Source organism: Anomaloglossus baeobatrachus, chromosome 2 (genome assembly GCF_048569485.1).
Source record: "Anomaloglossus baeobatrachus isolate aAnoBae1 chromosome 2, aAnoBae1.hap1, whole genome shotgun sequence".
Classification (NCBI taxonomy): Eukaryota; Metazoa; Chordata; class Amphibia; order Anura; family Aromobatidae; genus Anomaloglossus; species Anomaloglossus baeobatrachus.
In genome coordinates, this window is record NC_134354.1 from 290,575,331 (window position 1) to 290,599,484 (window position 24,154).

At 50.5% G+C, this 24,154-nt stretch overlaps 1 protein-coding gene across 1 annotated transcript in view; it reads left to right on the top strand.

Moving 5' to 3' along the window:
• Positions 1-24,154, top strand: part of KDM5B (lysine demethylase 5B) — a 153,487-nt gene that overhangs the window by 85,647 nt on the left and 43,686 nt on the right. Inside the window, exons 10-17 of the mRNA XM_075335848.1 lie at positions 939-1,058; positions 1,134-1,292; positions 1,370-1,551; positions 1,631-1,793; positions 8,319-8,438; positions 8,623-8,817; positions 9,421-9,602; positions 9,947-10,068. Of these exons, the coding sequence (XP_075191963.1) occupies positions 939-1,058; positions 1,134-1,292; positions 1,370-1,551; positions 1,631-1,793; positions 8,319-8,438; positions 8,623-8,817; positions 9,421-9,602; positions 9,947-10,068 (1,243 nt within the window). The remainder of the gene's footprint in view (positions 1-938; positions 1,059-1,133; positions 1,293-1,369; positions 1,552-1,630; positions 1,794-8,318; positions 8,439-8,622; positions 8,818-9,420; positions 9,603-9,946; positions 10,069-24,154) is intronic.

Consider the following 24,154-nt stretch of genomic DNA (forward strand, 5'->3'; position numbering starts at 1 on the left):
TAGGTAGGAGTTCTACCCATAAAATTATGATTAGAAGTTGTGCTAAAAAACTAACGGACGTCTGACTAAGCACTAAGAGCAGTCTATTCCTCCTTGTTATTTTTTCCCCAGTTCCTGCAGAGTAATAACAAGAACAGTAACACAATTTAAGGTCACAATTGATAATTACAGGGACTGTTCCCTAACCTACCAGCTCCCAAAGTACAATAAATTATTCACACGGAATCAATTTAGAACCCAAAACAATAAGGCGAAACGCACGTCGGGGTGGAGGGACCTGCCTTACCAGTACATGCTCTTCAGGCATTTATTAGATCTTGCTGGGAGATTGGATATTAATTTGTGACATTTTCTGGTCTTTACCTGGTTTAAAGCTTTTTCTCCTTATGTCCATCTCACGATGTCCTCTGTCAGACAGTACACCTATGCCATCTTGTGGCCATACTAAATATAATAATCTAGCACTATATATTACCTCACATTAATGATCATAGCTCTATGAATTACCTATGATTAATTACATGCACTAATTTGCACTTGATTATTTATTTAGACCGTGTGACTTATTATACGCATATCTTCCTCAGATCTTCAGAATATATTTATATTACTGTGCAATCTTGTGCATTGAGCAGATTTATATACTTAGTGTACTTTAGTTTCTGTGTCATGTCCATCATGTGAATTTATCGTATCGTCCTCTTATTTTATTTTAATATACTAATAAATTGATTTTTTTTTTATTATCCTCATTTTTAGCTCTATTGTTTTGGGTTATAAATTGATTCCCTGTGAATAAATTGGAGTAATAACAAGGTTGCACTAATGTCTATCCAACAGTGTTTTGTGCTTTTGATTCGAATAGCAGAATAACTGAGAGAAGAAATGTCTTCAGAGTTGCTTTTAGCTTTTTAATCTTTTTTTGTTGTCCCTGTTAGGAGTGCAGTAAGCCACAGGAAGCTTTTGGTTTTGAGCAAGCAGCTAGAGATTATACTCTCCGCATGTTTGGAGAAATGGCAGACAATTTCAAGTCGGACTACTTTAATATGCCTGTGCATGTAAGTATATTTGGGGTGTTATGACCTCTTCTTATTTTTAAGAGCAGAGTTTAGTTCTTCCCTTTAATTTCCCAGATGGTGCCTACAGAGCTGGTGGAGAAGGAGTTTTGGCGTCTAGTAAGCACAATAGAGGAAGATGTGACCGTTGAGTACGGCGCAGATATTGCCTCCAAAGAATTTGGAAGTGGATTTCCCGTACGAGATGGGAGATTTCGCGTTAAACAAGAAGATGAGGTAAAAATCTTCTTGGATATAGCCTTTGGATGTGATGATATTGATTCTCTAGTCTTACTTTTATTATTTTTTCGTAGGAATACCTGGACTGTGGATGGAATCTGAATAACATGCCTGTGATGGATGCGTCGGTTTTGGCCCACATAACTGCGGATATCTGTGGGATGAAGCTGCCATGGCTTTATGTGGGGATGTGCTTCTCTTCGTTTTGTTGGCATATTGAAGATCATTGGAGCTACTCTATTAATTACTTACACTGGTAAGGCTTTACCTGGAAACATGCAAATAATCTGAAACTTAACTGCCATGGGCTTAGTTTTCCATTGCTATTTTGACAGGGGTGAGCCCAAGACTTGGTATGGTGCTCCCGGCTACGCTGCGGAACAGTTAGAGGAGGTGATGAAGAAATTGGCTCCAGAATTATTTATTTCTCAACCCGATCTTCTCCATCAGTTGGTCACCATCATGAATCCAAACACGTTGATGGCTCATGGGGTGCCGGTATGTTTTCCTAATATTAGCTCTATATATGGGGACTAAGTTTACAGCCGGATTTTGAATGAATGCTGGCACAAAGCAGACACCACTTTTTCTTTGTCGCTCTATTGGGAGACCCAGACAATTGGGTGTATAGCTTCTGCCTCCGGAGGCCGCACAAAGTATTACACTCAAAAGTGTTAAGCCCCTCCCCTTCTGCCTATACACCCCCCGTGCTCCCACGGGCTCCTCAGTTTTTTGCTTTGTGCGAAGGAGGTCAGACACGCACAGCACAGATTAGTCAGCAGCAGCTGCTGACTATGTCGGTTGGAAGAAAAGTGGGCCCATATAGGGCCCCCAGCATGCTCCCTTCTCACCCCACTCTTGTCGGCGGTGTTGTTAAGGTTGAGGTATCCATTGCGGGTACGGAGGCTGGAGCCCACATGCTGCTTTCCTTCCCCATCCCCCTCAGGGCTCTGGGTGAAGTGGGATCCTATCGGTCTCCAGGCACTGAGACCGTGCTTCATCCACAACTCCTGTGGAGCCTGCTGGATAGGAGCCGGGTATCGTTCAGGGACATGGCCCTGCTACGTGAAGGTACTCTGTATCCCTGTGGGGACCGCGCACGGCAACACCTCAGCTTTGCTGGGTGTGCTAGTGCACCGGGGACCGCGGCGCTGACCGGGTTAAACTGTGCCATTACACACTCAGCGTCGCTGAGCGTGTTTATAAGTAGGGGCTACCGCGCTAACCGCCGCTGCCATGGGAAACTGCGGCGCGGCTGGGACTTGTAGTTCGCCGGGGACTTCGGCGTCGGCCGCACTTTTACGGCGGCCACGCTTATACTCGAGTCCCCGGCTTGCTTGCGGCCTAGTTTCCCTTTCTCCCGCCCTCAGCCCTGACAGGCAGGGGAAGGGCGGGACGCTGCACGGAACGAGCAGCACTGAGGGCTGGAGTATGATTTCCATACTCCACCCCCCTCACTGTGCACAGTGTGAGCACCTCGGCCACGACCACGGCTCCCTCCTCTCGTCAGGACACCGCAGCCATTTCCTGTCAGCTCCTACGACGCTGCAGAGAGGGACAAACCCTGGGAGACCCAGACACGGTCTCTGGTGGCCTCATAACCGCTTTAGGCGGATGGTAAGCAGCACCTGTGGTGCTAGCCCCATGGTGCTGTAGTGTATTGATACATTATTTGTTTATAGCATATATTTTACACTGTATGAGCACAGTTCATTCTGGCTATATACCCTATTGTGTTACTCAGGGCGCCCACAAAAGGCAGGGGTGCCAAAACACAAGCTTATTATGCTGCCTGCGTCGCTTATACGACCCAGCTGCCGGCAGGTTCCATTGACCCTCATTGTGGGCATTGTTCGGCCCCTGTGACACTTCTTCAGCCAGGGCCCCTGCTAAGAGGGGCCCAGGGGGAGCCACCTGTTGACACTGTCCTAGTGACGGGGACGGAGTTTGCAAAACTCTCTGAGACTATGGCTAAGATACTAGAAGCCTTGCAGTCCAGGCCGGTATCTCAGCAAAGGGACTCTGTTGAATCATTGTTCCCTGGCCCCCCTCAGTTGGACCAACAATGTCCTCCCGGGGTATCTCATACATCCCAGGCTGAGGGTTCTGACTTAGACCCCAGCCCCAGACCGACTAAGTGGGCTCGCTTAGAATTTCCCTCGACATCATATTGTTCAGGGTCTCAGCGGGGGGAATCTCTGGTTGATGATGCGGAGACAGCTGATCAGGATTCTGATCCTGAGGGCGCTCTCAATCTTAATACTACAGACGGGGACGCCATAGTGAACGTTCTTATTGCGTCCATCGATCAAATGCTGGATATTTCTCCCTCAGCTCCTCCGGCGGAGGAGTCAGCTTCTCATACACAGAGTATGTTTCTAGACCACTCTGATTTCAGAGAGGCACTCCAGAATCATCATGCTTGTCCAGATAAGCGTTTTTCTAAGCGCCTTAAGGATACACGTTATCCTTTTTCCCCTGACGTGGTTAAAGGTTGGACTCAGTGTCCCATAGTGGATCCTCCAATCTCCAGACTGGCGGCTAGATCCATACTTGCAGTGGAAGAGGGGGCCTCGCTCAAAGATGCCACTGACAGGCAGATGGAGCTCTGGTTGAAATCCATCTATGAAGCTATCGGAGCTTCTTTTGCCCCAGCATTCGCAGCCGTATGGGCGCTACAAGATATCTCAGCAGGTCAAGCGCAAATTGAAGCAGCCACATGCACGGCCGCGCCACAAGTGGCATCCATTACCACACAGACCTCGGCAATTGCGTCTTACGCTATTAATGCTGTACTGGACTCTGCGAGCCGTACGGCGGTCGCTGCCGCCAATTCGGTGGTACTCCGCAGGGCCTTGTGGCTACGGGAATGGAAGGCAGATTCTGCTTCCAAAAAAGCGCTTAACCAGTTTGCCAATTTCTGGCGACAGGCTGTTTGGCGAGCGTCTGGATGAAATCATCAAACAATCCAAGGGAAAGGATACATCCTTACCCCAGCCCAAACAGAACATACCCCAACAGAGGAAAGGGCAGTCGAGGTTTCGGTCCTTTCAGGGCGCGGGCAGGTCCCAATTCTCCTCGTCCAAAAGGTCTCAGAAAGAACAAAGGAACTCTGATGCATGGCGGTCTAAGTCACGTCCTTAAAAGGCCACCGGAGGCGCCGCGAACAAAGCGGCTTCCTCATGACTTTCGACCTCCTCTAGTAGCATCCTCGGTCGGTGGCAGGCTCTCCCGCTTTTGCGACACCTGGCTGCCACAAATAAAAGACCGCTGGGTGAGAGACATTCTGTCTCACGGTTACAAGATAGAGTTCACCTCTCGTCCCCCGACTCGATTCTTCAGGTCATCCCCGCCTCCCTAGCGAGCCGAGGCTCTTCTGCAGGCGCTGCGCACTCTGAAGGCAGAAGGAGTGGTGATCCTGGTTACTCTTCAGTAACTGAGCCACGGTTTTTACTCCAACTTGTTTGTGGTCCCAAAGGAGGACGGGTCTTTCCGCCCGGTCCTGGACCTGAAACTGCTCAACAAACATGTAAAAACCAGACGGTTCAGGATGGAATCCCTCCGCTCCGTCATCGCCTCAATGTCCCAAGGAGATTTCCTTGCATCGATCGATATCAAAGATGCTTATCTCCACGTACCGATTGCTCTAGAGCACCAGCGCTTCTTGCGCTTCGCCATAGGAAACGAACACCTGCAATTCGTGGCACTGCCGTTCAGCCTGGCAACAGCCCCACGGGTTTTTACCAAGATTATGGCTACTGTAGTAGCGCTCCTACACTCGCAGGGTCACTCGGTGATCCAGTACTTGGATGCTGATCAAGGCACCCTCTCAAGAGGCATGCCAACGCAGCCTCGACGCTTCCATGGAGACTCTCCAGGGTTTCGGGTGGATCATCAATTTTCCAAAGTCAAATCTGACACCGGCCCACTCGCTGACATATCTTGGCATGGAGTTTCATACCCTCTCAGCGATAGTGAAGCTTCCACTGTTCAAGCAGTAGTCACTACAGAAAGGGGTACAATCTCTCCTTCAAGGCCAGTCACACCCCTTGAGGTGCCTCATGCACTTCCTGGGGAAGATGGTGACTAGAGATGGGGAGACAGAAAGCGCAAATAGGGTCTTACCCGATATAACTTGAATGATAAGGAGAAAAAATATACACTCACCTGATATGGTTGTGCAAGTCACAACTCCTTAGATCGCTTATGAGTGTCAGTAAGGTTAAAAGCAGCGGCCCCGAAAAATAGAAGTATATGGAAAAGGGGGGAAAACTGGTTTAAACCGCGCTAAAAACCACAATGCAGGATTAATCAAGAAGTTTCTTTTTTATTGCAGCATTCCAACGCGTTTCGGAGACAAGGACCCTGGGGAAGATGGTGGCAGCAATGGAGGCAGTCCCCTTCGCGCAGTTTCACCTGCGTCCCCTTCGATGGGACATCCTACGCAAATGGGACAGGAAGACGACGTCCCTCGACAGGACCGTCTCCCTCTCTCAGGCGACCAGAGCTTCCCTTAGGTGGTGGCTTCTTCCCACTTCATTATCGAAGGGGAAATCCTTCCTTCCCCCATCCTGGGAAGTAGTCACGGCGGACGCGAGTCTGTCAGGGTGGGGAGCGGTTTTTCTCCACCACAGGGCTCAGGGTACGTGGACCCAGCAAGAGTCCTCGCTTCAGATCAATGTTCTGGAAATACGGGCAGTGTATCTTGCCCAGAAAGCGTTCCAGCAGTGGCTGGAGGGCAAGCAGATCCGAATTCAGTCGGACAATTCCACAGCGGTGGCATACATCAACCACCAAGGCGGCACACGCAGCCGGCAAGCCTTCCAGGAAGTCCGGCGGATTTTGATGTGGGTGGAAGCCACGGCATCCACCATATCCGCAGTTCACATCCCAGGCGTGGAAAACTGGGAAGCAGATTATCTCAGTTGCCAGGGCATGGACGCAGGGGAATGGTCCCTTCACCCGGACGTGTTTCAGGAGATCTGTTGCTGCTGGGGGGTGCCGGACGTCGACCTCATGGCGTCCCGGCACAACAACAACAAGATACCAATGTTCATGGCACGGTCTCAAGATCCCAGAGCTCTGGCGGCAGACGCCTTAGTTCAAGATTGGTCGCAGTTTCAGCTCCCTTATGTGTTTCCTCCGCTGGCACTGTTGCCCAGAGTTACGCAAGATCAGGATCGACTGCCGCCGCGCCATCCTCGTCGCTCCAGACTGGCCAAGGAGGTCGTGGTACCCGGATCTGTGGCATCTCACGGTCGGCCAACCGTGGACACTACCAGACCGAACAGACTTGCTATCTCGAGGGCCGTTTTTCCATCTGAATTCTGCGGCCCTCAACCTGACTGTGTGGCCATTGAGTCCTGGACCCTAGCGTCTTCAGGGTTATCTCAAGACGTCATTGCCACTATGAGACAGGCTAGGAAATCAACGTCCGCCAAGATCTTTCACAGGACGTGAAAAATTTTTTCTGTCATGGTGCTCTGTTCAGGGTTTTTCTCCCTGGCCATTTGCATTACCTACTTTTCTGTCCTTCCTTCAATCTGGACTGGAAAAGGGTTTGTCACTCGGCTCCCTTAAGGGACAAGTCTCAGCGCCCTCTGTGTTTTTCCAGAAGCGCCTAGCCAGACTTCCACAGGTACGCACGTTCCTGCAGGGGGTTTGTCACATCGTTCCACCTTACAAGCGGCCGTTAGAACCCTGGGATCTAAACAGGGTTCTGATGGTTCTTCAGAAACCACCATTCGAGCCAATGAGAGATATTTCCCTCTCACGACTTTCGCAGAAAGTGGTTTTTCTTGTAGCAGTCACTTCTCTTCGGAGAGTGTCTGAGCTAGTAGCATTGTCGTGAAAAGCCCCTTTCCTGGTGTTCACCAGGACAAGGTGGTTCTACGTCCGGTTCCGGATTTTCTCCCTAAGGTGGTATCCTCCTTTCATCTCAATCAGGATATTTCCTCACCTTCTTTTTATCCTCATCCAGTTCACCAATGTGAAAAGGATTTGCACTTGTTAGATTTGGTGAGAGCACTCAGACTCTACATTTCTCGTACGGCGCCCCTGCGCCGCTCGGATGCACTCTTTGTCCTTGTCGCTGGCCAGCGTAAAGGGTCACAGGCTTCCAAATCAACCCTGGCTCGGTGGATCAAGGAGCCAATTATCGAAGCTTACCGTTCGGCTGGGCTTCCGGTTCCCTCAGGGCTGAAGGCCCATTCTACCAGAGCCGTGGGCGCGTCCTGGGCTTTGAGGCACCAGGCTACGGCTCAGCAGGTGTGTCAGGCGGCTACCTGGTCGAGCCTGCACACTTTCACGAAGCACTATCAGGTGCATACCTATGCTTCGGCGGATGCCAGCCTAGGTAGACGAGTCCTTCAGGCGGCGGTTGCCCACCTGTAGGAAAGGGCCGTTTTACGGCTCTCTTACGAGGTATTAATTTACCCACCCAGGGACTGCTTTTGGACGTCCCAATTGTCTGGGTCTCCCAATAGAGCGACAAAGAAGAAGGGAATTTTGTTTACTTACCGTAAATTCCTTTTCTTCTAGCTCTAATTGGGAGACCCAGCACCCGCCCTGTTTTTTTGTGTACACATGTTGTTCATGTTGAATGGTTTCAGTTCTCCGATATTCCTTCGGATTGAAGTTACTTTAAACCAGTTTATAATTCTTTTTCCTCCTTCTTGCTTTTGCACCAAAACTGAGGAGCCCGTGGGAGCACGGGGGGTGTATAGGCAGAAGGGGAGGGGCTTAACACTTTTGAGTGTAATACTTTGTGCGGCCTCCGGAGGCAGAAGCTATACACCCAATTGTCTGGGTCTCCCAATTAGAGCTAGAAGAAAAGGAATTTACGGTAAGTAAACAAACTTCCCTTCGTTGCCTTTCTTAAAATGTGACTATAGTGTGCTGTGATTGTTCTCAGATCGTTAACCTTGTCCTCTCATCTTACAAGTCTGATAGCATGATTATTCTGACTGGATTTATCTGTTTGTTTTTGGGGTTTTTTCTTATTACTTTTATTTTTTCTTACAGATATATCGAACTAATCAGTGTGCTGGAGAATTTGTCATCACTTTTCCTCGGGCATATCATAGTGGATTTAATCAGGGCTTCAACTTTGCAGAGGCGGTCAACTTTTGCACAGTAGACTGGGTATGGGCAAATATCGAAGTCTTCCCCTAAATCCTGATGGGATCCTTAGTGTGTGAGCATAGCCTTACAGTTGCTCCATTAGGCTGTTGGTGTTGGGTCTATTGATGGGCTTGTGGACTACTTTGACTAACAACTAGTAGGATTGTGGAAGCGCCACGTTAAAAGCTTGTGCTTTCGTCCCCAGCTTCCTCTTGGGCGCCAGTGTGTGGAACATTACAGAGCCTTGAACCGATACTGTGTGTTCTCTCATGATGAGATGATCTGTAAGATGGCCTGTAAAGCAGAAGACCTGGACATTGTTTTGGCCTCCTCTGTGCAGAAAGATCTAGCTATTATGATTGAGGAAGAGAAAGCTCTTAGAGAGACTGTCCGAAAATTGGTAAGAATTCTTATTGGTAATTTTGTGTCATTGTGATAAATGTGTGATTGTTGTGGGAGCTCCACTGAGGACTATAACAGGAGACCCCATGACGGATTCTGTGTGCGTGCTGCCCCACCAGTCCACGTCTGTGGGACTCTTGAATATGGCAGAGCGCAGTGACTTGACACGCTCCACCACGTCTCTGTTCAGACTCCTTGCTGTAATTGTGCAGTAAAGAGGAATGGGAAACTGAGACCAAAGTGACAAAACACATTCCATTTTTCTAAGGATCTGCTGAGAAAAGAGTAATGTGTGTCACCACAGTGTACGAGTCCCCAGATCCCTCTTGTGAGGGGAGCTTTTGATTTGGCTGCATTTTAAGAGTGAATCCTTCTGATCCCTTTCCTGTGTGAAATCAAAGCATAGTTCTGAATACATGTGTATGGCTGGTAACTTTTATCTGTCTCTGGTCGAAGAGTGGTCAGTGTATTTGACGGTTTATGGCTGTTGTGCAAAAAAAAAAGTAAGCTACCTAGCCTTACTAATACATGGTTTTATACAGAGGCACATTCGATTATGTAGTAACCAAAGGAATGACCATCCTAAACTTATTTTCTCTAGGGGGTTGTGGAATCTGAAAAGATCAATCTTGAAATAGTAGCTGATGATGAACGGCAATGTGTGAAGTGTAAAACTACCTGCTTCACATCTGCAGTATATTGCCCCTGTAGCCCCGGAGTTCTTGTCTGTCTGCACCATGTGGACGCTCTGTGCTCATGCCCTACCTACAAGTATAAGCTGGGGTAAGACCCATATACCCACCTCTTGATATTTGTTACAACTATGCAGTAAACCTGTGCTGGCTGGGGGCGTCTTGTTAATTTACCCGCTACTAATTGTTGACTCTTGTATTGTTTTTGGTAATGTCTAGTTATTGGGTAACCAAGTTTTATTCCGTGATTTACAATGCATAGATGTAAAGTAATCAAATAATAAGCAAGTCCCCGTTTTGTCAGCTTTGAAGTTAGGTTTCTATGTTTCATATCCGTATTAGTATGGAGATAATTCTATGATGGCTTTGTTACAATACAACACACTAGTTTTGTAATGCTATGACTTTATAGCTGATTTCTTTCTGCTGTAACAGATATCGTTATACCCTGGATGATTTATATCCCATGATGAATGCTGTTAAATTTCGGGCAGAGTCCTATGATAACTGGGCTTCTGAAGTTATTGATGCTCTGAAAACCTCAGGAAGTAAAAAAGGTGCGTTCATTTAATTATGTATTGCTTTTTCATTTTTTTTTTCTCTCCTTATTAGGGCTGCGTCAGACAGGCAAAATTTTCCTTATTGCTTATTATTCTAAGAAAAATTATTCATTAGAAAAATGAGGGAACCAATAGGATAGACAATCCCGAACTGTAAAGTCCGGATCCGCCAAGTTCGGGATTCCGGCTGTTTGATCTAGATCTGGCACTTGAGAAGTTTAAAAAAACTTAAAAATTAAGAAAATAAGAATGAAGCGAGCGTTTCATACTTACCGAGGCTCCGTCGCAGCTGTAAACTGCTCCCACGCAGCTGTACGCTGCTCCTGCGGCCTCCGCTCATCATTGCTCGTCTATGTGCACTCAGCTTTGCTTTCCCCACCGGCCGGTCGGCCTTGCCTCTGTGATTGGTTGTTTTCAGACATGCCCCAAGCCTGTGTGACTGCGTCTGACTGAAATCAGTCATCGCGGCTCATTTATTCTCTGGAGCTCACAGCGAGTGGTCATGCTCTGGCACTCGCTGTGACAGAGATGTAGCAGAGCTGGAATAATTTTGGGACCTCGTGTGGATTACGTCGTACCTGCAGGGATGAGTTGGGGTTAATAGTGGTGAAAGAGGGTGTTTCTTTGTCGCTCCATTGGGAGACCCAGACAATTGGGTGTATAGCTTCTGCCTCCGGAGGCCACACAAAGTATTACACTTAAAAGTGTAAAGCCCCTCCCCTTCTGCCTATACACCCCCCGTGCATCACGGGTTCCTCAGTTTTCATGCTTTGTGCGAAGGAGGCAGACATTCACGCATAGCTCCACAGCTTAGTCAGCAGCAGCTGCTGACTATGTCGGATGGAAGAAAAGAGGGCCCATAACAGGGCCCCCAGCATGCTCCCTTCTCACCCCACTCTTGTCGGCGGTGTTGTTAAGGTTGAGGTATCCATTGCGGGTACGGAGGCTGGAGCCCACATGCTGTTTTCCTTCCCCATCCCTTTAGGGCTCTGGGTGAAGTGGGATCCTAATCGGTCTCCAGGCACTGAGACCGTGCTCCATCCACAGCCCCTGGGGACTCTGCTGGACAAGGAGCCGAGTATCGTCAGGGACAAAGCCCTGCTACTTTGAGGTACTCTGTGTCCCCGTGGGGACCGCGCACAGAAACACTCCAGCATTGCTGGGTGTGTTAGTGCGCCGGGGACCGCAGCGCTGACCGCGCTTGTGCCATCACACACTGCAGCGTGGCTGGGTGTGTTAGTTTACTGGGGACTACCGCGCTGACCGCGCGCTGCCATTTCACACTGCAGCGCGCCTGGGAGTGTTAGTACGCCGGGGACTACCGCGCCGACCGCGCTTATACGCCGGCCGCGCTTATAACTTTAGTCCCCGGCTTTTGCGTCCTAGTCTCACTCTTTTCCCGCCCCCAGGCCTGCCAGTCAGGGGAAGGGCGAGACGCTGTACAGGACGTCAGCGCTGAGGGCTGGAACGTGCTTTGCATACTCCACCCCCCTCACTGTGCACAGTGGGGCACCAGATTCCCGCACTTTCTAGGGCACGCCCACGGCCCCCTCCTCTCCTCAGGACGCCGGCAGCCATTCCTGTCAGCTCTTCTGACGCTGGAGAGGGGAGACAAGCTCTGGGAGACCCAGGCAGGGATTCTGGTGATCACACAACCGCTTTGAGCGGGCGGTAAGCAGCACCTGAGGTGCTGGCCCCACTAGTGCAGAAGTGTACATATAGATTATATGCTTATAGGCTATACTTTACACTGTATGGTGCACGGTTGATTTTTGGCTATATACCCTCCTGGATTGCTCAGAGGAGACAACAGCATGTCGTCCACAAAAAGCAAGGGTGCCAAAGCACAGGCTTACTATGCTGCCTGCGCCGCATGTACGGCTATACTACCGGCAGGTTCCACTGACCCTCATTGTGTGCAATGCTCGGCCCCTGTGGCACTTACTCAGCCGGAGCCTCTGCTAAGGGTGGCCCAGGGGGAACCACCTGCTAACACTGTCCAGGTGACGGGGACGGAGTTTGCAGTTTTTACTGATAGACTTTCTGAGACTATGGCTAAGATATTAGAAGCCTTGCAGTCCAGACCGGTATCTCAGACCATGGGCACTGTGGAATCATTGCACCCTGGTCCCCCTCAGTTGGAGCAACAATGTCCTCCCGGGGTGTCTCATAGATCCCAGGGTGAGGTCTCTGACACGGACCGCAGCCCCAGACCGCCTAAGCGAGCTCGCTGGGAAATTCCCTCGACATCATCACATTGTTCAGGGTCTCAGCGGGAGGACTCTCTGTATGATGAAGCGGAGGTAGCTGATCAGGATTCTGATCCTGAGGCCGCTCTCAACCTTGATACTCCTGATGGGGACGCCATAGTGAATGATCTTATCGCGTCCATCAATCAAATGTTGGATATTTCTCCCTCAGCTCCTCCAGTGGAGGAGTCAGCTTCTCAGCAGGAGAAATTCCGTTTCAGGTTTCCCAAGCGTACAACGAGTATGTTTCTGGACCACTCTGACTTCAGAGAGGCAGTCCAGAAACACCGAGCTTGTCCAGATAAGCGTTTTTCCAAGCGCCTTAAGGATACACGTTATCCCTTCCCCCCTGACGTGGTCAAGGGCTGGACTCAGTGTCCCAAGGTGGATCCTCCAATCTCCAGACTGGCGGCTAGATCCATAGTTACAGTGGAAGATGGGGCTTCACTCAAGGATGCCACTGACAGACAGATGGAGCTCTGGTTGAAATCCATCTATGAAGCTATCGGCGCGTCTTTTGCTCCAGCATTCGCAGCCGTATGGGCACTCCAAGCTATCTCAGCGGGTCAAGCGCAAATTGACGCAATCACACGTACGTCTGCGCCGCAAGTGGCGTCCATAACCTCTCAGACGTCGGCATTTGCGTCCTACGCTATTAATGCTGTCCTGGACTCTGCGAGCCGTACGGCGGTTGCATCCGACAATTCGGTGGCAATACGCAGGGCCTTGTGGCTACGGGAATGGAAGGCAGATTCGGCTTCCAAAAAGTGCTTAACCAGTTTGCCATTTTCTGGCGACCGTTTGTTTGGTGAGCGATTGGATGAAATCATCAAACAATCCAAGGGAAAGGATACATCCTTACCCCAGGCCAAACCAAACATACCCCAACAGAGGAGGGGACAGTCGAGGTTTCGGTCCTTTCGGGGCGCGGGCAGGTCCCAATTCTCCTCGTCCAAAAGGCCTCAGAAGGATCGGAGGAACTCCGATTCATGGCGGTCTAAGTCACGTCCTAAAAAGACCGCCGGAGGTGCCGCTACCAAGGCGGCTTCCTCATGACTTTCGGCCTCCTCACACCGCATCCTCGGTCGGTGGCAGGCTCTCCCGCTTTTGCGACACCTGGCTGCCACAGGTAAAAGACCGTTGGGTGAGAGACATTCTGTCTCACGGTTACAAGATAGAGTTCAGCTCTTGTCCTCCGACTCGATTCTTCAGAACATCTCCGCCTCCCGAGCGAGCCGATGCTCTTCTGCAGGCGGTGGGCACTCTGAAGGCGGAAGGAGTGGTGGTCCCGGTTCCTCTTCAGCAACAGGGTCACGGTTTTTACTCCAACCTGTTTGTGGTTCCAAAGAAGGACGGGTCTTTCCGTCCTGTCCTGGACCTAAAACTGCTCAACAAACACGTAAAGACCAGGCGGTTCCGGATGGAATCCCTCCGCTCCGTCATCGCCTCAATGTCCCAAGGAGACTTCCTTGCATCGATCGATATCAAAGATGCTTATCTCCACGTACCGATTGCTCCAGAGCATCAGCGCTTCCTGCGCTTCGCCATAGGAGACGAACACCTTCAGTTCGCGGCACTGCCGTTCGGCCTGGCGACCGCCCCACGGGTTTTCACCAAGGTCATGGCTACAGTAGTTGCGGTCCTCCACTCTCAGGGTCACTCGGTGATCCCTTACTTAGACGATCTGCTGGTCAAGGCACCCTCTCAAGAGGCATGCCAACACCGCCTCAACGCTACTCTGGAGACTCTCCAGAGTTTCGGGTGGATCATCAATTTTCCAAAGTCAAATCTGACACCGGCCCAATCGCTGACATATCTTGGCATGGAGTTTCATACCCTCTCAGCGATGGTAATGCTCCCGCTGAACAAACAGCGGTCACTGCAGACAGGGTTGCAATCTCTCCTTCAAGGTCAGTCACACCCCTTGAGGCGCCTCATGCACTTCCTAGGGAAGATGGGGGCAGCAATGGAGGCAGTCCCTTTCGCGCAGTTTCACCTGCGTCCTCTTCAATGGGACATCCTACGCAAATGGGACAGGAAGTCGACGTCCCTCGACAGGAACGTCTCCCTCTCTCAGGCAGCCAAAGCTTCCCTTCGGTGGTGGCTTCTTCCCACTTCATTGTCGAAGGGGAAATCCTTCCTACCCCCATCCTGGGCAGTGGTCACGACGGACGCGAGTCTGTCAGGGTGGGGAGCAGTCTTTCTCCACCACAGGGCTCAGGGTACGTGGACTCAGCAGGAGTCCTCCCTTCAGATCAATGTTCTGGAGATCAGGGCAGTGTATCTTGCCCTAAAAGCGTTCCAGCAGTGGCTGGAAGGCAAGCAGATCCGAATTCAGTCGGACAACTCCACAGCGGTGGCTTACATCAACCACCAAGGCGGAACACGCAGTCGGCAAGCCTTCCAGGAAGTCCGGCGGATTTTGATGTGGGTGGAAGCCACGGCCTCCACCATATCCGCAGTTCACATCCCGGGCGTAGAAAACTGGGAAGCAGACTTTCTCAGTCGCCAGGGTATGGACGCAGGGGAATGGTCCCTTCACCCGGACGTGTTTCAGGAGATCTGTTGCCGCTGGGGGATGCCGGACGTCGACCTAATGGCGTCCCGGCACAACAACAAGGTCACGGCATTCATGGCACGATCTCACGATCACAGAGCTCTGGCGGCAGACGCCTTAGTTCAGGATTGGTCGCAGTTTCAACTCCCTTATGTGTTTCCACCTCTGGCACTGTTGCCCAGAGTGTTACGCAAGATCAGGTCAGACTGCCGCCGCGCCATTCTCGTCGCTCCAGACTGGCCGAGGAGGTCGTGGTACCCGGATCTGTGGCATCTCACGGTGGGCCAACCGTGGGCACTACCAGACCGTCCAGACTTGCTGTCTCAAGGGCCGTTTTTCCATCTGAATTCTGCGGCCCTCAACCTGACTGTGTGGCCATTGAGTCCTGGATCCTAGCGTCTTCAGGGTTATCTCAAGAGGTCATTGCCACTATGAGACAGGCCAGGAAACCAACGTCTGCCAAGATCTACCACAGGACGTGGAAGATATTCCTATCTTTGTGCTCTGATCAGGGATTTTCTCCCTGGCCATTTGCATTGCCCACTTTTCTTTCCTTTCTTCAATCAGGATTGGAAAAAGGTTTGTCGCTCGGCTCCCTTAAGGGACAAGTCTCAGCGCTCTCTGTGTTCTTTCAGAAGCGTCTTGCCAGGCTTTCTCAGGTACGCACGTTCCTGCAGGGGGTTTGTCACATTGTCCCTCCTTACAGGCGGCCGTTAGAACCCTGGGATCTGAACAGGGTTCTGATGGCCCTTCAGAAGGCACCTTTTGAGCCTTTAAAGGATATTTCTCTTTCTCGCCTTTCGCAGAAGGTGGTCTTCCTAGTAGCAGTCACATCACTTCGGAGAGTGTCTGAGCTAGCAGCGTTGTCATGCAAGGCTCCTTTCCTGGTGTTTCACCAGGACAAGGTGGTGCTGCGCCCGGTTCCGGAATTCCTTCCTAAGGTGGTATCCACCTCTCCTCTCAATCAGGATATCTCCTTACCTTCTTTTTGTCCTCATCCAGTTCATCAATGTGAAAGGGATTTGCATTTGTTAGATCTGGTGAGAGCGCTCAGAATCTACATTTCCCGTACGGCGCCCCTGCGCCGCTCGGAGGCACTCTTTGTCCTTATCGCTGGTCAGCGTAAGGGGTCACAGGCTTCCAAATCCACCCTGGCTCGGTGGATCAAGGAACCAATACTCGAAGCCTACCGTTCTTCTGGACTTCCGGTTCCCTCAGGACTAAAGGCCCATTCTACCAGAGCCGTGGGTGCGTCCTGGGCTTTACGGCACCAGGCTACGGCTCAGCAGGTGTGCCAGGCGGCTACCTGGTCGAGCCTGCACACTTTCACCAAACACTATCAGGTGCATACCTATGCTTCGGCGGATGCCAGCCTAGGTAGACGAGTCCTTCAGGCGGCGGTTGCCCACCTGTAGGAACGGGCCGTTTTACGGCTCTATTACGAGGTATTATTTTACCCACCCAGGGACAGCTTTTGGACGTCCCAATTGTCTGGGTCTCCCAATGGAGTGACAAAGAAGAAGGGAATTTTGTTTACTTACCGTAAATTCCTTTTCTTCTAGCTCCAATTGGGAGACCCAGCACCCGCCCTGTTCCCTTCGGGCTGTTGTTTTTTTCGTGTACACATGTTGTTCATGTTGAATGGTTTCAGTTCTCCGAAATTTCTTCGGATTGAAGTTACTTTAAACCAATTTATTTGCTTTTCTCCTTCTTGCTTTTGCACTAAAACTGAGGAACCCGTGATGCACGGGGGGTGTATAGGCAGAAGGGGAGGGGCTTTACACTTTTAAGTGTAATACTTTGTGTGGCCTCCGGAGGCAGAAGCTATACACCCAATTGTCTGGGTCTCCCAATTGGAGCTAGAAGAAAAGGAATTTACGGTAAGTAAACAAAATTCCCTTCTTTTTGTATTTTATTCCAAATAAAGGATTTTTTCGGTGTCCGTGCTTATTTACTGTCACTTACAGATTAGTAATGGGGTGTCATAGACGCTGCCATTACTAATCGAGGACTTAATGGCTGCTGTGGGCTGCCATTAACTCATTATTACCCCGATTGCCACCGCACCAGGGCAATCGGGAGAGCAAGGTAAAGCTCAGGGATTGTCACATCTAATGGATGCAACAATTCCGGGCAGCTGGAGGCTGATATTTTTAGGCCTGAGAATACAGCCCCAGCTGTCAGCTTTATCTTGGCTGGATATCAAAATGTGACTGCATATCATATTTTTTTTATTTTTAAATTATTTATTTGAAATAATTAAAAAAAGAAAAAAGACACACATGCGGGTTTTTTTTTTTTTTAATTATTTTATGTCTTTTAGGCCAGAGTCTCACTTGCGAGGGACTTGCACAAGTCTCACATCGCGTCACCCAGCACGGCCGCACACTCTCTCCTGACAAGAGCGGGTTGGCTGCATGTAGTTCTATGCAGCTGCACGCTTGTGACTGGAAAGCGTCAGGCTGTGATGCGATGCAAGACTCACGAAAGTGACTCCAGCCTTACGGTGCACTCACAAGAACTGTATGACTCACACGAGTCTCCCATCGCATCACCTGGCAGCTGCACACTCCCTGGACACGAGCGTGCATCTGCATAGAGCTATATGCAGCTGACCTGCTCCTGTCAGTGTGCAGTTGCCGGGTGATGCATTGCAAGACATTTGCACTGCTTTCTCTGCCCACCGGCTGTCCTGGCGCCTGTGATTGGTTGCAGTCAGCTGACACTCGGGGTGGGGGTGCGTCTAAGTGCAACCAATTACACGTGCCGGTGGGTGAGGAATTCAGTGTATATTCAATGAGGTTTAATTGTCGGCTTTGGAAGGGAAAGCATGACCTGGAAGCAGCTTGCTGCCATGACGGATCTTCTGTAAATATACCGCATGCTCCGACCCCCTTATCTCCTTCTACCAACATTTTTAGTCTCCGGATTCTGTTACCATAGACTTATATGGGTACCAAATTCTGGACCGGATCTGGGTTTTGTTTTTATTTACATTTAGCAGGGACCCGTCTGTCCTAGTTTTCTGCGAGTCTGCCCAGCTCTAATCATGATCATAGATTTTTTTTTTTTTTTTTTTTAGTAGTAATGCTGATAGAAAATGTAAGTTAACCCTAGAACGTGCAACCATAGAAATCTACCATAGAAAACAAGTAACATAGCAGGCCTGCGAGGCCCCAGGTATGCGTTCTAGGGTTAAATAAAGTGCACAGTTGAGATAAATACGTACATTATGTAAACTAATGAATCCTCAACAGTGTATATCAAGCTGCAAAGAAAATGTGCACTTCACATATCTCCTTAGCCTGCAAATGACAAACAAAAGGTGCCTGTAATGTGGAAGCCATCCACAAGGTGGCAGCAAATCCTATAGTACTCATCAAACTCCACTATAAAAAAATGTATTTGTTCATTGCTAAACTGCTGGAATGAGTAAAGACGTAAATATAAATCAGTATAGCATAAACCTATTTGTTTAATCGTAATGCTTTGTGGTCCTAAATCCCTCCACCCCGACGTACGTTTCCGCCTGCTTCCTCAGGATCCATGACTGATCCAGGACCACATAAAGTATTGTGATTAACCAAGTAGGTTTCTGCTATACTGATTTATATTTGCGTCCTTACTCATTCCAGCAGTTTAGCTCTGAACAAATTAATTTGTTATAGTGGTGTTTGATGAGTACTATAGGATTTGCTGAAACCTTGTGGATGGTTTTCACATTACAGGCAGCTTTTGTCTGATTTTTGCAGGCTAAGTGAGATATGTGGAGTGCGCATTTGTTTTTGCAGCTTGATATACAATGTTGATGATTCACAAATTTGTTTACATAATGTACGTATTTATCTGCACTGCGCATTTTATTTAACTCACATGTACTATTTAAATAACATTTTTCTATGGTTATGATGCAATTTTCCCATCCTACTTGGAGTTAATGTGTATGTATGTACTGTGTGTGTGTGTGTGTGTGTATATGTGTGTGTGTATATATATATATATATATATATATATAATATATATATAGTGTGTGTGTGTATGTATATATGTATGATATATGTGTATGATTTCTTCATCGTTCCTTATGGGAGACCCAGACCATGGGTGTATAGCTTCTGCCTCCGGAGGACACACAAAGTACTACACTCAAACGTGTAGCTCCTCCCTCCTAGCATATACACCCCCTGGTAGCCAGTCCTAGCCAGTTTCAATGCTTTGTGTTCAGGAGGTCACACACACACATGCATTCTCTGATTTTTGATTTTTTGGATTTCAAAGATTTGGAAGAAAAGCGGGTCCAATCTGGACTCCCGGCATGTCCCTTCTCACCCCACTGTGTCGGCGGTGCTGTTAAGGTTGATTCTACAAGGCTGGAGCCTTCACATGCCGCGCTCCTTCACCATCCCCTGGGGCTCTGGCTTGAAGTGGGAGCCCTCACGGTTCTCACTGCTTTGCAGGAGACCGGTCTCCATCCGCAGCCCTGTTCAGGATTCTGCCGGACGGAGCGTTTAACCCCCCCCCAGGGACATGGCCCTGCGTCTCAAAGCTAAGTATTGAGACGTTTTTACCACAGAAAGTGGTCGTTCCAGGGGTCCCTTGTACTTTATTTATTGGGGGGAGTGTGTTTTATGACTGTGGTAACATTTCCGGCCGGTTCTCCAGTTTTCACTGGAGAACCGCGCCGATGGTGCCTGCACGCTGGCCGCATGTTTAAATCTAGGCCCCGGCTTCGCCTGAGGCCTAGTTTCGGTTTCACTGCCCCTGCATATTAGTTATGCTAATAACTAATATGTTATCCCAGCGGCTGTGCAGCACAGGGAACGGAGTCTCCTCACTGAGGAAGGATTCCCTCCCCTGTATACCTCATTTGCCCGCTCTCAGAGTAGGCCCCGCCCCCTCTCCTCGCTCCGGTCGACATTTTCTCAGCGTTCTCAATGTCTGCATAGGCGCAGAGATACCACATTGTGACAAATGGGGGCCTGGGCTGGGGGACTGGAGGGCACAGAAATGTATGTTAAACGGTCTGGCAAGCCACAACCTCCAGTTGTGCAGCTGCTTATATCCTCTGTTTATATACTCTGTTGGGGGTCATTCTGGAGATGCATTCCCTCACAGAGCCCCCACTTCTGCAGCATGTCTCACATCAGAGCAAGGCTGCAAGGCTGTTCTTAATAGGCACTGCATGTAGACTCGTACTGCCTGTACTGAGCACATAAACACAGTGGTCCCTCAGCCTTCAGGCTCATCAGTGATCCCTCCAGCTGCTCCGGTGGTGCTGAGCATGCATTAGCCCCCTTCTCAGGGCGCTTCTGCTGCTACGGCTCGCTCAGCAAAGCTCTCAGAGGACTCTTCATCTGGTCTCAGTCCCCGTCCTCCTAAAATGGAGACGCAGGGTCCCCTGTCCTTCCCCGTCCTGCAGCTCTGATTCACGAGCTGACTCACTGGACGAGGAGGTTGTCTTTACTGGGGGTTCGGACGCTACTTAATGTACCATTGATCTGTCCAAGGGTGATGCAGATGCTAATGATTTGATTGCGTCCATTATATTTGTACTGGACCTCAATCCGCCTGTATCAGGGGAGTATCCCCCTCTGGCTGGAAGGCATCAGTATACCTTAAGGAGAACAAGGAGTGTGTTCCTTAACCACTCCAGTTTTCAGCCCACTGAACCAAGCCCAGAGCCTGTCCTGACAGACGCTCCCACAGCGTGGTTCTGGTGACTGTTTCCCCCTTCCACCACAGGTGTTCAAGGAGTGGGCTCATTCACCAAGGGTGGTCCCTCCGGTGTCTAGTATTTCAGCCCGGATAGTTGTATCAGTGGCTGACGGCACCTCTCTAGGGATCCCACTGTACATTAATTCTGTACTGGACCTCAATCCGCCAGTTTACCTTGCCTAAGAGAACAGGGAGTGTGTTCCTTAACTACTCCAGTTTTCAGGCCACTGTGACCAAGCCCAGGGTCTGCTCTGGCAGACGCTTCCCAAAGCGTGGTTCTGATGGCAGTTTTCCCTTTCCACCAGAGGTGGTCAAGGAGTGGGCTCATTCACCAAAGGTGGTCCCTCCGGTGTTTAGCAGCCCGGACCGTTGTATCAGTGGCTAATGGCTCCTCACTTACGGCTTTGCTGTCCGCCAGGTTGTCCTTCTGGCCAAATCTGTATGGAGGTGGCAGGGGCCTCGTTCTCCCCAGCTCTTGCAGCAGTGCGGCTTTCACAGCCATCTCTGCTTCTCTAGAGGAGATGCATTCCCTCACAGGGAATCTATGCCCGAAATGGTTGCCTTAACTTTCAGACTTCAGTCTTTTCATCCTATGCCATGTCTGCCATGCTAGAGACTCTCACCGCACTGCGGTGGCCTCGGCTAATTTCCTCGCTATCCGCAAGCTCCTGTGGCTTCGGAAGTGGAGGGCGGATGTTTCTAAAGAAGTTCCTTGCTGGGCTCCCTTTTGCTGGGACCAGACTATTCGGGAACAACCGGATGAAATCATTAAGGAAGCTCTTGGCGGGAAGAGGTCTCCCATGCAACAAACCTAAACCAGGAAACCTGTCCAGGGCAGGAATCAGTCGAGGTTTCGTTCTTTTCGTTCCTCCATCTGATCGTTCTCTAAGCCCTCGGCCTCGTCCACTGGCTCAGCCAAGGCTCGTAAACCCAAATGGCGCACGAGAAGACCGCAGTAGATGCTGCCACTAAGTCAGCCTCCTCCTGGCTATCTGGCCACGCCAGCAACGTCCTTGGTCGGTGGCAGGCTCTCCCACTTTGGCGACGTATGGTTTTACCACGTCTCCGATCAGTGGGTGCGAGATACCATCTCCCACGGCTACAGGATAGAATTCTATCCAGCCCGCCGAACAGATTTTTTCTGCAACTCCCCCCTGCTCCAAGGCCGCCGCCTTCTCACAGGCTGTGGCATTCTTGCAGGCCACTGGAGTAATTGTACCGGTTCCCGACTGGGAACGGTTCTGAGATTTCTGCCTAATCTATTCCTGGTACGAAGAGGGCGATGCCTTCCGACCTGGATCTCAAGCTTCTCAAGCATGTTCAGGTGCGGCATTTTCGCATGGAGTCTCTGCGATCAATCAATGACCCAAGGAGATTCCCTAGCATCCATCGACATCAGAGATGCCTATCTGCATGTGCCAATCGCAGTTTCACACCAGCGCTGGCTACGTTTTGCAATCAGAGTGGTCCAATTCGTGGCTCTTCCCTTGGGGTTAGCCACGGCCCCTCGAGTATTCTCAAGGTCGGGGCAGCTGTGATTGCGGTCCGGCACCTCTAGGGGTTGGCAGTGATCCTTTTGTCCTGGACAGCCTTCTAGTCTGGGCTTCATCCAGTGCAAACTGTTAGCGGAGTGCCTCGCTCACTCTCGCCACTCTAACCAATTCGGGTGGTTTGTCATTCTGTCCAAGCCCACTCTGACTTCGTCCCAGAAGTTCATACTCCCAGGGACGCAATTCGAGACTCTGTCGGCACTTGTGAAGCTGCCCTTCGTCAAACAGCAGTCCCTCTGCTGGCGGTCGACGTCGTTCCATCAGGCACCTAATACAGGTGCTGGATCAGATGGTGGTGTCACTGGAAGCGATTCCCTTGCCCAGTTCCATCTGCGTCCTCTGCGGCTGGATATTTTCCGCTGTTGAAACAAGCGGACTTCCTCCTTCCACGGGGTGGTGGCTTCGCCACAGACCAGGGGCTCGTTTCAGTGGTGGCTTCGGCCCCTCTGTCTCAGGGACGCTCCTTCCTGGCTCCGTCCCGGGTGATCCTCACCAAGATGCTAGTCTATCCGGCTGGGGAGCAGTATATCTCCACCATGGAGCGCAGGGCACTTGGACTCTGTCCGAATTAGCCCTGTGGATCAACGTGCTGGAAATCAGAGCTGTGTTTCTAGCTCTCTAAGCCTTTCGCCATCTGTTGGCGGCCAGGCACATTCGAGTCCAGTCAGACAACGCTACAGCGTTTGCCTACATCAACCTCCAGGGCGGGACACTCAGCTGCCTGGCAATGTTGGAGGTTCATCGCATTCTTCAGTGGACGGAGGACTCCTAGTCCACCATATCCGCAGCCCACATTGTCTCAGCCGTTAAACCGTGGCTCCACGATCCTCAGGTTTTTGCGGCAGACGCACTGGTTCAAGTTTGGTCCCAGCTTCGTCTGTCTTACGTGTTTCACTCTCTAGTTCTTGCCCAGAGTCCTGCGCAAGATCAGAAAGGAGGGCCGTCGGGTCATTCTCATTACTCCAGACTGACCCAGGCAAGCTTGGTACCCTGACCTGCTCCGTCTGTCCGTAGAGATGCCATAGCATCTCCCGGACTGTCCAGACCTTCTCTCACGAGGTCCGTCCTTCCGCCAGAACCTGCGGCTCTCAGATTGACGGCGTGGCGTTTGAGTCATGGATCTTGACGACTTCTGGTATCCCTCCTGAAGTCATCTCCACTATGACTCGAGCTCGGAAGTATCCTTTGGCCTTTTGGCCTTGCCGACCCTCCTGTCCCTTCTACAGTCCGGTCTGCAGCTAGGACTATCCCTCAATTCCACTTAAGGGACAGGTCTCGGCTCTGTCAGTGTTGTGCCAGCGGCGTATCGCCCGGCTGGTCCAGGTGCGCTCCTTCATGCAAGGCGCATCTCACATCATTCCGCCTTACCGGCGGCCTTTGGAGCCCTGGGACCTTAATTCGGACCTCACGGCTTCCGGAAACCCCCCTTTGAGCATCTTAGGGAGGTTTCTTTGTTTAGTCTTTCACAGAAAGTGGTCTTTCTAGTGGCCATAACTTCTCTCAAGAGAGTCTCTGTTTTGGCTGCACTTTCTTCGGAGTCCTCCCTTCATCAAGACAAGGTGGTTCTCCGTCCGACTCCGGACTTTCTCCCTAAGGTGGTTGCTGCTTCCACCTTAACCGGGGCATTTTCCCTGCCTTCCTTTTGTCCGGCTCCTGTTCATCGCTTTAAAAGGGAGTTGCATACTCTGGATCTGGTGCGGACGCTCCGGATCTATGTGTCTCGCACCGCTGTTCTTAGGCGGTGCACCTCTCCTTTGTGCTGACCGCTGGTCAGCGTAAGGGCCTCTCGGCATTTAAGCCGACCCTGGCTCGTTGGTTTAGGTCGGCCATTTCCGATACCTACCAGTGTACTCAAGTGCGTCTCCCGCCGGGGATCAAGGCACACTTGACCAGAGCTGTCGGTCCCTCTTAGGCTTTCAGGCCCAGGCTACGGCTCAGCAGGTCTGTCAGACTCCCACTTGGACTAGTCTGCATACCTTTTCGAAGCACTACCAAGTGCATGCTCTTGCTTC